Source organism: Dioscorea cayenensis, chromosome 18 (assembly GCF_009730915.1).
Source record: "Dioscorea cayenensis subsp. rotundata cultivar TDr96_F1 chromosome 18, TDr96_F1_v2_PseudoChromosome.rev07_lg8_w22 25.fasta, whole genome shotgun sequence".
Classification (NCBI taxonomy): Eukaryota; Viridiplantae; Streptophyta; class Magnoliopsida; order Dioscoreales; family Dioscoreaceae; genus Dioscorea; species Dioscorea cayenensis.
The window spans coordinates 19,433,139-19,448,193 of record NC_052488.1 but is presented as its reverse complement, the minus strand read 5'-3'; the positions used below and the strand labels follow the sequence as shown (position 1 = coordinate 19,448,193).

The window sequence follows — 15,055 nt, the reverse complement described above, 5'->3', positions numbered from 1 at the left end:
CTAACATATAGCCTATCATAAGAAACTGAATTTAGTTGTATATCTTTAATTTCAAAATTATTTCAATTTTTATATAAATATTATATATAATTAAAATCTTAAAATTTAAAATTTATTTTCCCCTCCATTTAAATTAGTTGTGATATATCTCAAAATATATATTTTTTAAAAATTTTAAATAATTTTAAAATTCTCATTCAAAACCACTCCATTTTGATTATCTTTTCAAATATTTTTTTATTTTTATAATCCAAGAGATGGGTGGAAGAAAGAGACTAATTCAGGAGGATGAAAAGATTCGACTCTCCTATATTTTCAAATATAATATTTAAAACAACCTCTCACATATAATCCGCCGTATTTATTTATTTTTACTTCTAAATCACATCTATTTATTGTCAACAATTATATAAAAAAAACACTATCATCAGATTTCGGCCGAGCTAAACCTGAAATTACATTCTCCGATGAGACCAAGTGTCAAATATCCTGCGGTTCAACGAAAGACACGTGTCAATAAGGACACATCCACCCTTTATAAAGCCTGGAAGGATTCGCTCCTTCTCCAAAGCTTTGCTTCAAGTGACACCCATTGCTTTCGTAAACGAAGAACACCGACTTCGATTTCGCCGTTGTCGCTGGAGAGGTTGAAAGTTGAAACCCTAAGGTTCCAATCCGAAGGTGCCCACCGCCGCCACAGAGGCGATGCGGAGGACGTGAAGATGGATCATGCTACGCACCCTCCACCCGACGATGAGGAGATTCAGGACTGGAACGGGAACTGTGACGAACCCATGGAGGTCGCTCCACCTGAGACCGCTGCTCCTCTTCCAGCTGCTTCCGAAGGTCTATAACTCGATCAAAACTCTTGTTGTTCTCTTGCTTTTTTTTTTCTTTGGGGAAGGATTAGAATTATGGTTTTGATCTGGGAATTCGATTGATAGTTTCAGTTTTAGAGTACTCTGATTTTTTGAGAATTTTTTACTGTGGATTTTTTTTTTTAATTGATTAATTCGGATCTTGATGATGCGTTTGTGGAATCATGGGAGTTAGAATTCCTATTGCTGGTTAGTTTCTTTTTGTGATTTTTATTTTCATATGAATATGTATACCATTTGATGTTTTGCTTTACTTAGATATTTCATGGAGGTTAATAGTATCACGTTTTCCTTTTGGTTTTCCAGTAGATTCTTACCACTCTAGAAAGATGCTCATTTGAAATAAGTTACCTTCAGCCGGTTTATATAGCCAATCGTGTCAATACCATCAATTGTAACTAACGTTGAAACTATTTTTTTATCTTCAAAATTTCCAAAATAGTGATCCTTATTTTCTGGATTTTATTTTTTTGATATACGAACAGTTTTTCTCTTTCCATTTCTGCTTAGTATAAAATAATAGATGAATAGTCTATAATTTCTATCATCACATGTTTATGTTTATAAAATTTATTGATTCTTGAGTGCGTAACATTATAGAATGAGGTTTGAAAACTATAGCAAACCGAGTAGTGTTTAAATTGTCTTTGTACACCACATGCGTCTGCAAATTTTTGCACTTAGTTCTTCAATGATGGGGATGCACTTATGTTGTTGCAAATAAAGGTCTTGTTGCCCTCTGTTGTTTTTGTTGTTGATGGTGTTTGTCTTTGTTACTTACAGATAGCAACCAGGGGATTGAGTCAAGGCTTGAGTCATTACAGTTGGAAACCAAAGGTGCCATGCTATTATTTTCTTTAGATTCACTTGCTTAATAATTAAAGGATAGCCATATAATGATATCTAATGTTTGACTTTCTGAGCTCTGTTTTTCATTTCTGTCTTTTTTCTTTGTTAGCTTTTCAGTCATTACTCTGTGACCAGTTTTGTCAATTATTTATCTCCATATGCTCAGCAAATGACCTGCCAGAGCTATTTATTATTTTTGTTATTGCATTTATTTTATTCTGATGCTCTTCTTTGGTATTCTTGTTCAACAGGAACTCATGTGAAAGATAAAGTTGGTGTTGTGCCCGAGGAAGTTGAAGATTTTAATGACCATGAAGAAGATAAGAAAAGACACTTGAATGTTGTTTTTATTGGTCATGTCGGTATGGAATCTCAATACTGGTGCTGTTTTTAATTTGATTCATGATTAATCAGTTAATTATTAAGCCAGTTCTACATTATATATGCTTATTTTACTTTTAATATTTATTTAGTAACAAAAAACTCAAATATAATTTTTGCTGGTTGGATATTCATGGTTTGGACATCCTTATCTGATTTCTGTGGCTTGATATGCCACTTCAGATTATTTTCAAAAATGCTCAGAGCTCTACTTGTACACTTTGCCAAAACTAGTTTATGTCCAATTAGTTGAGTTTGAATTTCCTACTTGTTTTGCATGCAGATGCAGGTAAATCGACAACTGGAGGGCAGATACTTTTCCTTAGTGGTCAGGTTGATGACCGAACTATTCAAAAGTATGAGAAAGAAGCAAAGGATAAAAGTCGTGAAAGCTGGTATATTCTTGATTTGTTCTGAATTTATAAGAATTGTTTTTTAGAAATGGCCCTTTACTACTATAAAATGCATGAAAAAGAAAACACATGTCATAGGGATTCATTGTAATAACAATTGTTGATCTACTTGAACAATGACAACAGATGGTTTTCCTAGCAAATGTTGGTAATACTCAATCTTTACTTTTTGGATGCCCTTCTAGCATTTGTATATATATATATATATATATGTTGCTTTTGATGGTTATTGTCCATCTGTTGTTGTAACTTTAGGGTTATCCATCCATTGCTCTGGCTAAACATTATTTCCTGATTTATGATGAGTTACTTCTGCTGATATTTAAGCCTTCCTATTTTACGTAATCAACACCACTCCTTTTTATGATATTTTGACTCATCAGATGTATTCATCGTGATGTTTGCCCTTCTTAGTTCTTATATATATATATAGTTATTAAAGGTGTGCCCCATTCGCACCTGGGGCTAAGCTCCAGCCTAAATGCTCGTTGCCTCGAAGGCGGGCAACATTAAAGAGTCACCCTAAAATGCACGCCTTGTCTTAAGGCTAAAGCCGATTCGAGGCGCGCCTTGGTAAAGTGCAGTCTTTTTTAATTATATTTTTTTAATTTTTAAGAGTTGAACAAATATAAGCCATTAGATGACCATCAAATTAAATCCCAACCGTTACAAATAAAAAAAAAATTTATTATTATTTTTTTTTAAGACTTACCATTCGAGGGATGGGGGGGTCTGAATTTGAAGAATGTTAAGATGAGAGGATGAATATGCGAATGAATGGGAGAATAGCGATGAAGAAAATGATGAAGCTATTAAGCTTGGTAGCAATTATATCTCTTAATGTAATGGTGTTTCTTAGTAATAGCAGAGTAGTAACAGTTGGTGATTTTTTTGCTCCATTGATAATATGCTATTTCGCTTTATGCGTGTTTTATCCAAATTTGGACTTTAAAATTTAATTTTTCTTATTTTTTGGAATTTTAGTATGTATTATGAATTTTATAATTTTTTTAATTCTTTCAAATTTTGTTGTACCTGCTCTATAAAGTTGTGCTCTTGAGCTTTGTGCCTTGCACTTAGGCGATTTGAACCCCTAGGCCTTAATGTGCCTTGTGCTTTTAATAACTATGTTTATACTGTAGAAACATGAGTAATTAGAAAAAAATTAGCAACCATTATTTAGAATTTTATTTAATATCTTTCATCTTCTCCATCTCTGTAGCACCATAATAGGTTGCTCTCCTTTCCTTCTGTTCTGTTTTTGTTTGACTTTTGTATTTAATTTTTATTTTCATTTTCTTATTCTTTATTTTTCATTCCTCTTTGTTGATTTCTGCTTCATTTGTTTGGGTTCTAGGAACAAGTTTAAGTTTCTTTTTTAAACAGGCCTAGTGCAAAGGAACTTATAGATTGTAAGTTCATGTTATTTTTGTAGAGGCTGAGAATTTTCTCACTTGTGATTATCTCTTCTAGTTGATCATTTCTTTTGATTGTAAGTTTGTAAGTACCCTTCTATCACTTGATCAGTATGTTGGGATTTAAAGAAAAGGGAAGAAGCTTGCTTTAAAGAAAATAAATGTTGTTCTAGGGTGCCTGCACCCAGTAGATTCATATGTGATCCTTTCTTAATAAGAGGTTGATTTCTTTCAAAGATCAGTATAATATATTCTTATGGTACTGTTGGTTTTGGTGGCAATATTTCTTTTGAAATTTTTATGCATTGTGCCTTCTCTATGTCGGTGCTTGCTGAGTGTTCATGAATCCATTTCCTCCAAAGATCTGTCTTTCTTCATTGTCGTTTTCACTCAATACTTCCTCTCTGTCCTGGTGATGGAATTTTCATAGGTTTCCATCATTCTGGCGGTTATTTAGACTTAGGTTTTTATTTGGCATTATAATTTAAGCTGTGTAGCTGGTGGGTTGGATGCCATCTTTTTGAAGGCTATATTTCCTTGATTTGCATTTTTGGATTTACATGTTCTGAAAAAATATTAAAAGTTAACTCAATGGCTTCAACCTTTTTCATTATTGTTATAAAATTATGAAGTGTTCACGAGGACTTGGAAATGACCAAGAATTGACAGGCATTTTATCAAAGTAGTGGGCCATTAAACTCAAGTCACATTTTGTTTGCGGAATTTGTAGGGGTTCCTGGTATATTACTATTCTATTTCAAATTCCCATGTTTGATTTAGGTTTCATAATTTTATTGATTGGAATGTAACATATCCGTGGGATTTAGATTTTCACGATTCTAGGGAATTTGGATCCCTCCTGAACAGTTGATAATGATACTTACCTCATAGGTGGGAAGTTGTCTCACCTGAACAGTTGATAATGGTACATCCCCTCATAGGTGGGAAGTTACCAATGAAGAATTTTTTTTTTTCCTTTTACTTGTTTTTTATATATCTCATGATTTTAATAGAATCTTCGTTTCCTTTCCATTTCTTTGCATATGGAACCTGATTTTACGAGCATATCTCATATGATGCTAATTGACCTATTAACTGAATTTTACGAAAATGTGTTGGAAGATATTGCTGTTTGAAATCCTTCTATGTATGGGGTATTTAGGTAATCAGTCACTAAGCATATTTGATTCTCAAACAATCTTCTAAGGAAATCTAACAATTCATTGTGAGATACTCTTTGATCCTTGGAAGATATCTGAGTTTATGTAATATTCTTGTCTATGTGATTCTCATCTTTGATTTTCTTGGGAATGTGGTTCTCAAGGGATTTTGATACATTCCATAATCCAAATGTAACCTTAATTGTGGTCTAGTCTGGAAACTGGACTATTTGCTTGATACCCTTGTATACCTAGATATTATTAAACTCCTATATCTTGATGTGTTTTATAAGCCATTCCCATGCTTTGAAGTAGCTTATTATACTCCACATGCAGTTCTTGTTCACAAGGAGATTTGCTTATGTTACTGCTCATTTATTTTCCAGGTACATGGCATATATTATGGACACAAGTGAGGAAGAGCGTGTGAAGGTATCTCTTACTGGTTGCATTTTCTCTGCCTCAAGTTTTTTATCACATTACAGATCATTTACCCATCTCACATCTCATATGTGAGAATTTAATGGTTCTCCATGATGTACATTTTAATGTTAGTTGCATGTAAATACCTTAGATATGTTTTGACTTGGGGTTTCTTTTTATCGTGAAGATTTTGTATGCTTTTTCTCGTTGCTTCTTTTTTCCTTTGTTTATTTTTGTATGCGTTTCAGGGAAAAACTGTTGAGGTTGGCAGAGCTCATTTTGAGACAGAAAACACAAGATTTACAATTTTGGATGCTCCGGTAATCTTTCTGCTATTACATTGGTGCATGTATATTGGTGCATGTGATATTATGCATTGCATCTGTTCACGAACACGAAGTGAAGAACAGTTAGCCATTTTAATGCTATTGGTTATGTGAATAGATTTTAATGTTTTGAGTATGACTGCTTGATGGAATTATGCAGTCTAAATTCAAGATATGCCAATAAATTCTAGAATATATACTAGGTACTAGTTCGAGATTGGTTTTGAATGACTATGCTTGTTAAACTACTTTGATTTCCTTGGCACATGTGATATTATGCATTGCATCTGTTCACGAACATCGAAGTGAAGAACAGTTAGCCATTTTAACAATTGCAACACTCAAGCTATGATCTAAATAAACATGGGTGGAAGAATTTTTGATCCAGCAAGTAGCAGTTGTATAACTTTGTACTAATATGCGCGATCTATGTTTACTGCTATGCATTTGAACTAGCAACGATATTGTATGATCTTTATGTGCCCCTCATGCGAAGATGGTTGCTTCTGAAGAGAGACTTCTGCAATGTTATGTAGCAACAGATACCTGTCTTATCCTTGTGTATCAATGATGGTTGATGGATTTTGTTGAAAACTATTATATGATTTTATATTGGTTCCTCAAAGTTGTTTGGTTTAAAGATAAGTTTGACTTGGCCTAAAATAACTCGTAACATGTAAGTATTGAGATTCCGAAACTGACATAAATGTGACCTTTCTAGGATGGGATGAGGACAAATCATATAGACAGTTGGACACAAACTTACTGACAAAAGTACTTCACAAGAGTCATAGGAGTTTCCTTTTTTTCCATATGCTGATTCATATTCACTGGATGGTAACTTATCGGTTTTGGTTGGCAATGAAATTAATCTTGTCTATGTAAGATTGTGGCGTAGAGAATGATACCTGTGATGAGGTCATGTTTGCGTATTGCACAGATGATTTTGTAGAAATTGTTGCAGAAATTCTCTGCCCATTCTTTTGCTCTCCTGATTTTTGCTCAGTTCACCTTCTAATCATGCATATAGAGGGCAGGCTACACTTTAAAATCTGCCTAGTGGTTGTCAAAGTTGATCAACTTTTGCTATCCTTTTTTAAGTTCACATAAGTATTTTATTACTTGTATTGCAGGGGCATAAAAGCTATGTGCCAAATATGATTAGTGGTGCTTCTCAAGCTGATGTTGGTGTTCTTGTAAGTTCCTTTTTATTTGTCTTGTTCGGTACTTCTTGTAGGGGTATATTGAGTACCCATTGTCTTTCTTTATTGTAGGTGATATCTGCCCGAAAGGGTGAATTTGAAACTGGATACGAAAAAGGAGGACAAACACGTGAGCATGTCCAACTTGCAAAGACATTGGGTGTTTCTAAGTTGGTTGTGGTTGTGAACAAAATGGATGAGCCAACAGTTCAATGGTCCAAAGACAGGTATATTTCTGTTTATTCATTGCTTTATTTAGATGGATTTTCATTTGTATTTTCCTAGCAAAATGCTCATAGGTTCATGATCTAATTGCAGGTTTGGTGAAATAGAATCGAAGATGACACCTTTCCTGAAATCTTCAGGCTATAATGTCAAGAAAGGTAGAAACATGGGAATTTTTCCAGCTTTTAATGGTGTTTATTTCTTTTATCATTCAACTTCTTATTGGGGTTCTAGTCTCAGGTGTATGTATGCTTGTGACATAATTGCTTTCCCTTTTTTGTGGTATTAATCTGTATTTTTAAAATTGTGTCATATAGGAAAAAAATAACCATACATGCATGACTTCTTATTTGTTGTGTGGTCAAATTTATTTGTTTCTTTTTTTTTTACAAAAATTGCAAGCAGATAGATAGTTTAACTCTAGTCTAGTCAGATTAATTGAATTTATTTGTTTCTGTAAATGGTGTCTCAGTCAATAGAATAACTATTACTTACCCATAACACCCTTAACTCTCGTTTACAATTTATATGCCTAATTTTTTACATCTCTTATTCTAAAATGGCCTCTTATTGAAGTTGTTTAAGCTAGATTTGCATTACATATTTGCGTGAGGGATGAATTGATTGATGATTTCTATGTAGTTGCCATACAATGGTTTCCTATGCCCTTTGATCTGCATGCAGATGTTCAGTTTCTTCCCATATCTGGTTTGGCGGGCATCAACATGAAGACAAGAGTGGACAAGAGCATTTGCAGTTGGTGGAATGGACCATGTCTTTTTGAAGTCTTGGATTCTGTCGAAGTTCCCTTACGGGATCCTAAAGGTCCTGTTAGGTGGGTTGTGAACTTCTCTTTATTGGTTAGCCATGCATTGTAAGCAATTCTGAAAATTATTTTTAAAATTCATTTTGTTGAAAATTTTATTTTTCCATTTTTCTGTGTAATGTTCATCAAATATTATTTCTAAATTTCATTTTGACAAAGCAATATCTTTTCCATTTTTGCATATACTGTTCACTTCAGACAGAATCCTGATTCTTCATCTTTTCAGATGCCTCTCTTGTTTAGATCTTGTTCCTGATCTTACACTTTTGGTTAGATGAGCTTCTTTTTCTCATATTTATGAAACAATTTGAATTGTAGGATGCCGATTATCGATAAGTACAAAGATATTGGAACAGTTGTGATGGGGAAAATAGAGTCGGGAACTATATATGAAGGCGATAGCTTGTTGGTCATGCCCAACAAAGTACTTCTCTTTCTTTTGTGATCTCTTGTTTAAGGATGTTTGACAAAATATTTTAATTCACTTTGTTGGTTATTTTATTCTTTCCGCAGGCCAATGTGAAAGTGTTGTCTGTGCAGTGTGATGAAAACAAAGTAAAGCAGGCTGGACCTGGTGAAAATGTGAGGGTAAAACTGGCAGGAGTTGAAGAAGATGATATATTAGCTGGTTTTGTTCTTTCAAGTTTTGGTATTTAGCTCTCTCTCTCTCTCTCTCTCTCTCTCTCTCTCTCTCTCTCTCTCAAAAGCTTTCTCATTTACTCACATTTTCATTGAAATTAAACAATTTAAGGTATAATAGTCTTGTGAATAGTATTTTTCCTCTTGTTTCATATCGTAAGTCATCTACTTGAATTTGTTTTTATAATTTGCATAAAAATAGTTTCATAATAATAGTTACCTCTGCGGATAATAATTCATCATGCAATGATTGTTCACTGTTATTCAGTGGCTTGTTCTACAGGAAACGAAACCTTGACTGCCCTCTTTCCATCTTTTGATTGGGCTTAGCTGTTGATATAAGGACCATTTATGGTATAGTTTTTGAGCAAAATGTTCAATGAACTCTATTTCACCTGCATAAGCTTCAAATTGCTTGACAAATTTATGGAAGTTTTCATCTGTCAGTAGGACCTTTCTTTCAACTAGTTTCCTTTCTTATTCATTGGTGGGACATATCAGCTTAATTACTGATTTTTTTTTTTAAATAATGAACTCGAGGCTTAGGAAATCTACACCAATTTGCCTGTATTGATTTAATCTTGATGGTTCCCAGATGTGAGCAAGCCAAGATCTAGAGCAATTATCGTTGAATAGATATTGGATGTGTTTGCCCTTTTTTCTTGCCTAGAACGCTGCCCTGTTCTGCTTTTGCAGAGGGTAATAATCATACAAGCTTCAGACTTCCACAGAGCCTCTTTCTGGATCTGAATCTAACAGAAGCAAATTCTTCTTGTTCTTTGCTGCATTAATTTTTTGATACTAGTTCTGATCAATATGGATATGAAGAACGAAATTATAGTCCAAATCGACATGATTCACTGCTCCTCTGTGATGCAAGTCCTTTTTTGTGTTATGTACTGTCCTAATTATTATTGTTTTCTCAGCAAATTCAGTTGGTGCCGTCTCTGAATTTAATGCACAGTTGCAGATTCTTGAATTACTGGACAATGTAAGTGTTTATTGTTAAATGAAAAGATACTGTATTAATTTAATGCTTCTGTACTAGCAGCACAGTTTGGGTTATGCAAGCAGAGGAAACCTCCTGTTTAGAATGAATGCTTTCTTAACTCACACTTGTTTAACATTATAGGCAATATTAAGTGCTGGTTACAAGGCAGTATTGCACATACATGCAATTGTTGAGGAATGTGAGATTACTGATCTTATAGAAGAAATTGATCTGAAGAAAAAGAAAGAGACAGATACGAAGAAAAAGAAACAAAAAGGAAAGCCCCGTTTTGTTAAGAACGGTGCTGTTGTTTTGTGCCGTATTCAGGTCTAGAAATTTACCAAACTCCTTTAAAGATTAACTTCAGATCATCTTTTACTTGATGCTCATACCATTGAATAACTTCCAGGTGACCAACTTAGTATGCATCGAGAATTTCTCTGTTTTCCCCCAGCTTGGGAGGTTTACTCTTCGTTCTGAAGGTAAACAAAGAAACACGAACTGCTAGTTATTCTCTTTACAGGACTTCTTAGTAATTTTAACATCACAAATACCATTGTTTTCACAGGAAAGACAATTGCAATAGGAAAAGTAGTTGAACTTCCTCCAGCTGGGAGCTCAACATTCCCTTCAGCTTGAACAATTTTGTTATGAATGGTACACATTTCTTAAATTTTCTATGTCACCATGCAATTAACAGCAGTAATATCACATTCTACTTGTACAATTTAATTTTATAGTAATTGCTCTTCATTGTGTTCTTTTTTTCCCCTGCTCTCTAAAAATGGATTGACATGGCAGGAAGATAGGCTGTGTGTATAGTTCAGAAGAGACTATATTGCTCGAATATGCTGTGTATCGAACAGATGCATCCAGTTCAGAGTTGTTAAGCCTTGGCAGATGCATTTGATGGAATCTAATCCCATGGCAGCATCATATAGATTACTTATGGAATCATATACTACATGACCTTTTTCCCATGCATGGATGGGTCTCTAGTCCTTTGCGTTGACAAGGTGCCTTCTTGTCAATATTATTATTATTATTATTATTATTATTATTATTATTATTATTATTATTATTATTATTATTATTATTATTGCATGATGCTTTCTTAATTTTCCCAGCTCTGTGGGAAATCTCTACCTTTTATTTATAGAGTACTTTTCATAGAGTGAGTAATTGGCTTCATGGTAATAATTTGGTCTATCAATCAATTTATGGGATGTTTAATTGTTGCTACTGTCTGTGACTTTAATGCTGTTTAGATTGAGAGCTAGACACGAACTATGTCCTACGGGAGTTTGATTTCCCGTATGCATTGAACAATCCAAATGTTATAGAATTTGCATATTTACCCCTTAAACATTGTTGTTGTGTGTGTACTTTTATGCTTTAATTGCTCTAGTTTAAGCTATGCTCCATGAAAGAACAAAAGTCAAATTTGACAATTTAGAACATTTGTTTTTATTAAATCTATGTACGAACACAAAGTAAACCCAAGCTAATTTGAGAAAATTGGTTTACAGGGATGATGATGGTGATGATGACATTAAACCGAAAATTATTACCGCAATAGGCTGGTGGCAGTAGGTGGCGGTAGTGTTATTAATTTTTATGTGACATTGGTGGAGGGGTTGAGGTATCTTATCTACATTGTTAAATTAAAAACGTAACAAATAAATTCAACCCATCTTGCAAAAAAAAACCTAAACTAAAACGCTATTAATTTCTTTGCCCTTCTCTTATTTTTGTTTTTAAGAGAATAGTTAAAACAAGTAGAACTAAATAGATCCAGAGAACTTGTCTTGAATCTTTCTAAGATTACAAGTGATAGTTCTGAAAGATGGTCTAGCAGTAGCATCTCCATCCCACATGCAATTTATGAGCTCTGTAAGCTCAGTTGTGTCTAACTCTTCGTTTTCTGTCAGCCTTGGCCTCAGTTTTCCTTGTTCAACTCCAGCTGCAATCTGTTCATAAAAAAAATAAAAATTATCTTTAAGCGCCTAAATTTTTTTTATTTGGGAACAGTCAACATACCTCAATAGGCTTTAATGTAGCTTCTATGTATGGACGTTCACCAGTGATCAACTCATTTAGTATGATTCCAAAGCTATAAACATCACATTTCTCAGTATATGGCTCACTTCGTATTACTTCCGGAGCCATGTATACATAAGTCCCTGAAAACAATTGCTTAGTTAATATCAGTTTTATCATTTGGTAAAATTAGAGCTGGTTTCTTATTTCTAAAAATTGTTTTCGCATATATAAATTGTTAATATTATATTGTTTATGTGCGTGTTATGTAAATTTAGCTTATGACAGAACTATCTAGATATAATCATGTATAAGTGTTTCATCTCAAGTTGTATCATGCTGTTGGTTGTAGAAATCTAGTTCCCGAAAGTTATTGTATTCAAGCCAAACATATATTTATTTAATCAAAATATCGAACTATTGTCTAGATTCTAGAAGTACTAATCAATAGACTATTAGCACTTACCCATTCTACCAGTAAGAGCTTTCTGTCCTTCAATGAGAAAACGAGCATGCCCAAAATCTGCAACTCTTACATGCATAGACTCATCCAAAAGTATATTACTAGGCTTCAAATCCCTGTGAATTACTCTGGGCTTCTGTTCATGAAGATATTGCATTGCCTGAGCTATCTCTACACCCTTCTCAATCCTTTCTTTTAAGCATGGCAACGGTTTTAAACTCTCTTTTCGCCTTTTCTTACATCCATGCAGCCATTCTCCTAGTGTTTGCCCACTTAATAACTCTGTTACAACCCATGCGTTCTCCGGCGGGAGGAGACATGCACCGAGGAACCTTAAAACAAAGGGATGGCGTTGTCGTGAGAGTGTCTCGAGTTCTTGAGCAAACCAAGCTTCGCCTCCTTCATTTGGTTCAAAGTACTGAGGATTTATCCATTTAACTGCGACATCAAGGCCACGCCAATTTCCTCGGTATATTTCCGCTGTTGTTCCTTGGCCTATTGTCTCTTGCATTGTTATCTATTATCATCCAATTCAGATTTATGTCGTTAGTTATTAGTCTCACATTGGTTAATTTAGTAAATTCTAATATGAAAACATGTGTTTTTCAATCGAATCAAACCTATCTAACAAGTTGTAGATGAGGAATAGCAAACGAATTCATGCGATATTATCATGTATCATTCAATTTATATTTCTGAAGTTAGTAGTCTCACATTGGTTAATTATTTAAATGCTGACCAGAATGTATGTGCTTTTAGATCTACTCGAACCAATCTAACAAGTTGTTGACTAGCTTGTATAAACAGAATTGCAACATGGATAATAATAGTCATAGTATTCTTGCATCACAACGATTAATCATGTAAATATTGGTCAAAATATACATCTAACAAGTTGTAAATGAGAACCAGAAAACTGAAGAAAGATCTAATTATTGTGTCATTCTTTGCTGCAATGTGGTTTATACAGTCAATCTCTTGAATCCATGCAATGTTACCTACAATCTCTAACTTTAACATGTAAATGGTTTTAGGAATTGTTTAGCCATTGAATCTCATGAATTCATCCTCAAATTCTCAGGGATTTCAGCATGAACATATCTGTTAGTTCTCAGAGAAAAAATTTTCAAGCATTTCCATACCTCATGAGGTTCAATGGACCATCCATTGTGGATTGCTTGACATGTAATGGCAGCTAAATGAGGATCATTAACAGTTGCAGAAACTCTTGGTCTGATCTCAGGACTAAGAGAATAGTTTTGCTGATCAATAGCAGAAACTCGATCCAAAAATCCATTATCTCGGGCAATTTCCAAGCAATGCATTAGGTAATCTTGCATTCTATCAAGCTGACATTTGTAAGAAACCTTGAGTTCTGTTTGTCGTCGTACTTCCTCCTCAAGCTCCGCAATCTTGCACAAACAATAGAAGGAAAACGAAAATTCAAAAATTTTATAAATTAATTATATGAAGTGCTAACAGGCGTACCTGTTGTTGAAGTTTAGGCTTAGGCAAAGACCATGTTTCAGAGATAATAGAATAGATGTTCGAAATGCTTTGACGACATCCGGTTTTCTGCTGTAGTTCTTCCTGTTGTATAATCGGAGATCGAACTTTTAGTGACTTTCTTTGGTTTACTTGCTGTTCTTCTTGCTCACTGCTCATTGTTCTTCAGTTTAACTTTGTTAGAAATGAATCAAAGAGAAGAAAAGGAGGAAAAGAACGAAGTTAGCCAAGTGTTTTTATACTGAATTTCTTGTTATTTTTGTTCTATGAGGAAACTGATTAATTTGTTGGTTAGTGAAGGAAAATGACTAATTAGACGATTAATTCAATGAGATTAATAAGATAAGTTGTGTTCTTGTTTTTTGGGATGGTTTATAAACGAAGATATTCATGAGAATGCAGGCCATGTACGAATCTCTGACTATTGTTTAATTGGTTGCATAGTGAGAGTCATTTGGGAGCTGATTCTTATGATTTTTTAATATTTTAGTAGCTGATATTTCTAAGTAATTGATAAATAGTTAATAGTTTCACATTAGTTAATTAAGTACTGGTAAATTAATGTTTTTTTTGTAGTCACACTGCACATGGATAAAGTCACGAGTTTACTCAACTCCTTGCTGTTGCAAGGTGAGGGTGTGATATAATTAAAAAGTCAATGTACACTTTGACACGTGACTTGTTTATATTTATAAAACTTAAAATTAAATTAAATTAAAATAAAACTACCCGTAAGTTACTATATATTTTTAATTTACTGATCAAATCAGTTTGTGAAAAACCTATTATGTGTAACAATAGAAAGGATGTTTTAACAAGTCAAAGTTACCAAGCATTCAAAGAGGCCCATTGAGATTTTATTTTGTTAATTGTTGTAATATAAAAGAAATTTGAAGAATTTTGTCGGATGGAGGATGGAAGCAGGTTAATTGTGACAAAGATGACAACCATTGGATACTTCTTTGGAAAGTCATCCGAATGGTAGATGAGAGGTGTAAGTTAAAAATTACGCACTGTGTAATATTGTGCAAAAATATTATGAATATGTTGTATAGTATTATTTATTAAATCTTTGTGAATCCTAAGTTAGGAGAATTTATCATAATTGAGTTATAGTTCTTGATATATTATTTTGAATTCATGTGACAAATTATCGTTACTCTTTATGTTATCTGTAACACTGTATCTTTCTTTTGGAGGGGATGTGATCTTTGTAAAAGTTAAATATTTGAGAGATTTTGTTGGATTTGGGCAAGCTTGATCAATTAGAGTGGATTAACTAAAATAAAACTACACTAATGTCAACATATTTACTTTA

At 33.6% G+C, this 15,055-nt stretch overlaps 3 protein-coding genes across 6 annotated transcripts; 1 reads left to right on the top strand and 2 right to left on the bottom strand.

Moving 5' to 3' along the window:
- The first annotated feature begins 482 nt into the window (after positions 1 to 482).
- On the top strand, positions 483 to 15,044 carry LOC120281980 (eukaryotic peptide chain release factor GTP-binding subunit ERF3A-like). Of its 4 annotated transcripts, XR_005542855.1 has the most exons (20): positions 483 to 846; positions 1,662 to 1,715; positions 1,979 to 2,089; positions 2,392 to 2,503; positions 5,483 to 5,528; positions 5,768 to 5,839; positions 6,979 to 7,041; positions 7,120 to 7,274; positions 7,366 to 7,430; positions 7,957 to 8,107; positions 8,417 to 8,522; positions 8,612 to 8,747; positions 9,664 to 9,728; positions 9,870 to 10,055; positions 10,138 to 10,210; positions 10,297 to 10,385; positions 10,530 to 10,744; positions 11,258 to 11,370; positions 12,482 to 12,700; positions 13,313 to 15,044. XR_005542855.1 is itself a non-coding variant. In XM_039288675.1 (17 exons), the coding sequence occupies exons 1-16, from the start codon at positions 723 to 725 to the stop codon at positions 10,365 to 10,367; spliced, it is 1,590 nt and encodes a 529-aa protein (XP_039144609.1). In that variant the 5' UTR covers positions 483 to 722; the 3' UTR covers positions 10,368 to 10,385; positions 10,530 to 11,085. The 4 variants fall into 4 exon arrangements, 1 of the variants encoding a protein (XP_039144609.1); XR_005542856.1 differs by lacking the exon at positions 11,258 to 11,370 and having other exon boundaries at positions 10,534 to 10,744; XR_005542854.1 differs by lacking the exon at positions 11,258 to 11,370.
- LOC120281986 (serine/threonine-protein kinase STY46-like) lies at positions 11,379 to 13,305 on the bottom strand. The gene is made up of 3 exons (XM_039288681.1): positions 12,235 to 13,305; positions 11,769 to 11,911; positions 11,379 to 11,698 (listed from the first exon to the last, which is right to left on the bottom strand). The coding sequence occupies exons 1-3, from the start codon at positions 12,740 to 12,742 to the stop codon at positions 11,513 to 11,515; spliced, it is 837 nt and encodes a 278-aa protein (XP_039144615.1). The 5' UTR covers positions 12,743 to 13,305; the 3' UTR covers positions 11,379 to 11,512.
- Positions 13,287 to 13,910, bottom strand: LOC120282886. The gene is made up of 2 exons (XM_039289718.1): positions 13,720 to 13,910; positions 13,287 to 13,643 (listed from the first exon to the last, which is right to left on the bottom strand). The coding sequence occupies exons 1-2, from the start codon at positions 13,894 to 13,896 to the stop codon at positions 13,287 to 13,289; spliced, it is 534 nt and encodes a 177-aa protein (XP_039145652.1). The 5' UTR covers positions 13,897 to 13,910.
- Positions 15,045 to 15,055: the final 11 nt, after the last annotated feature.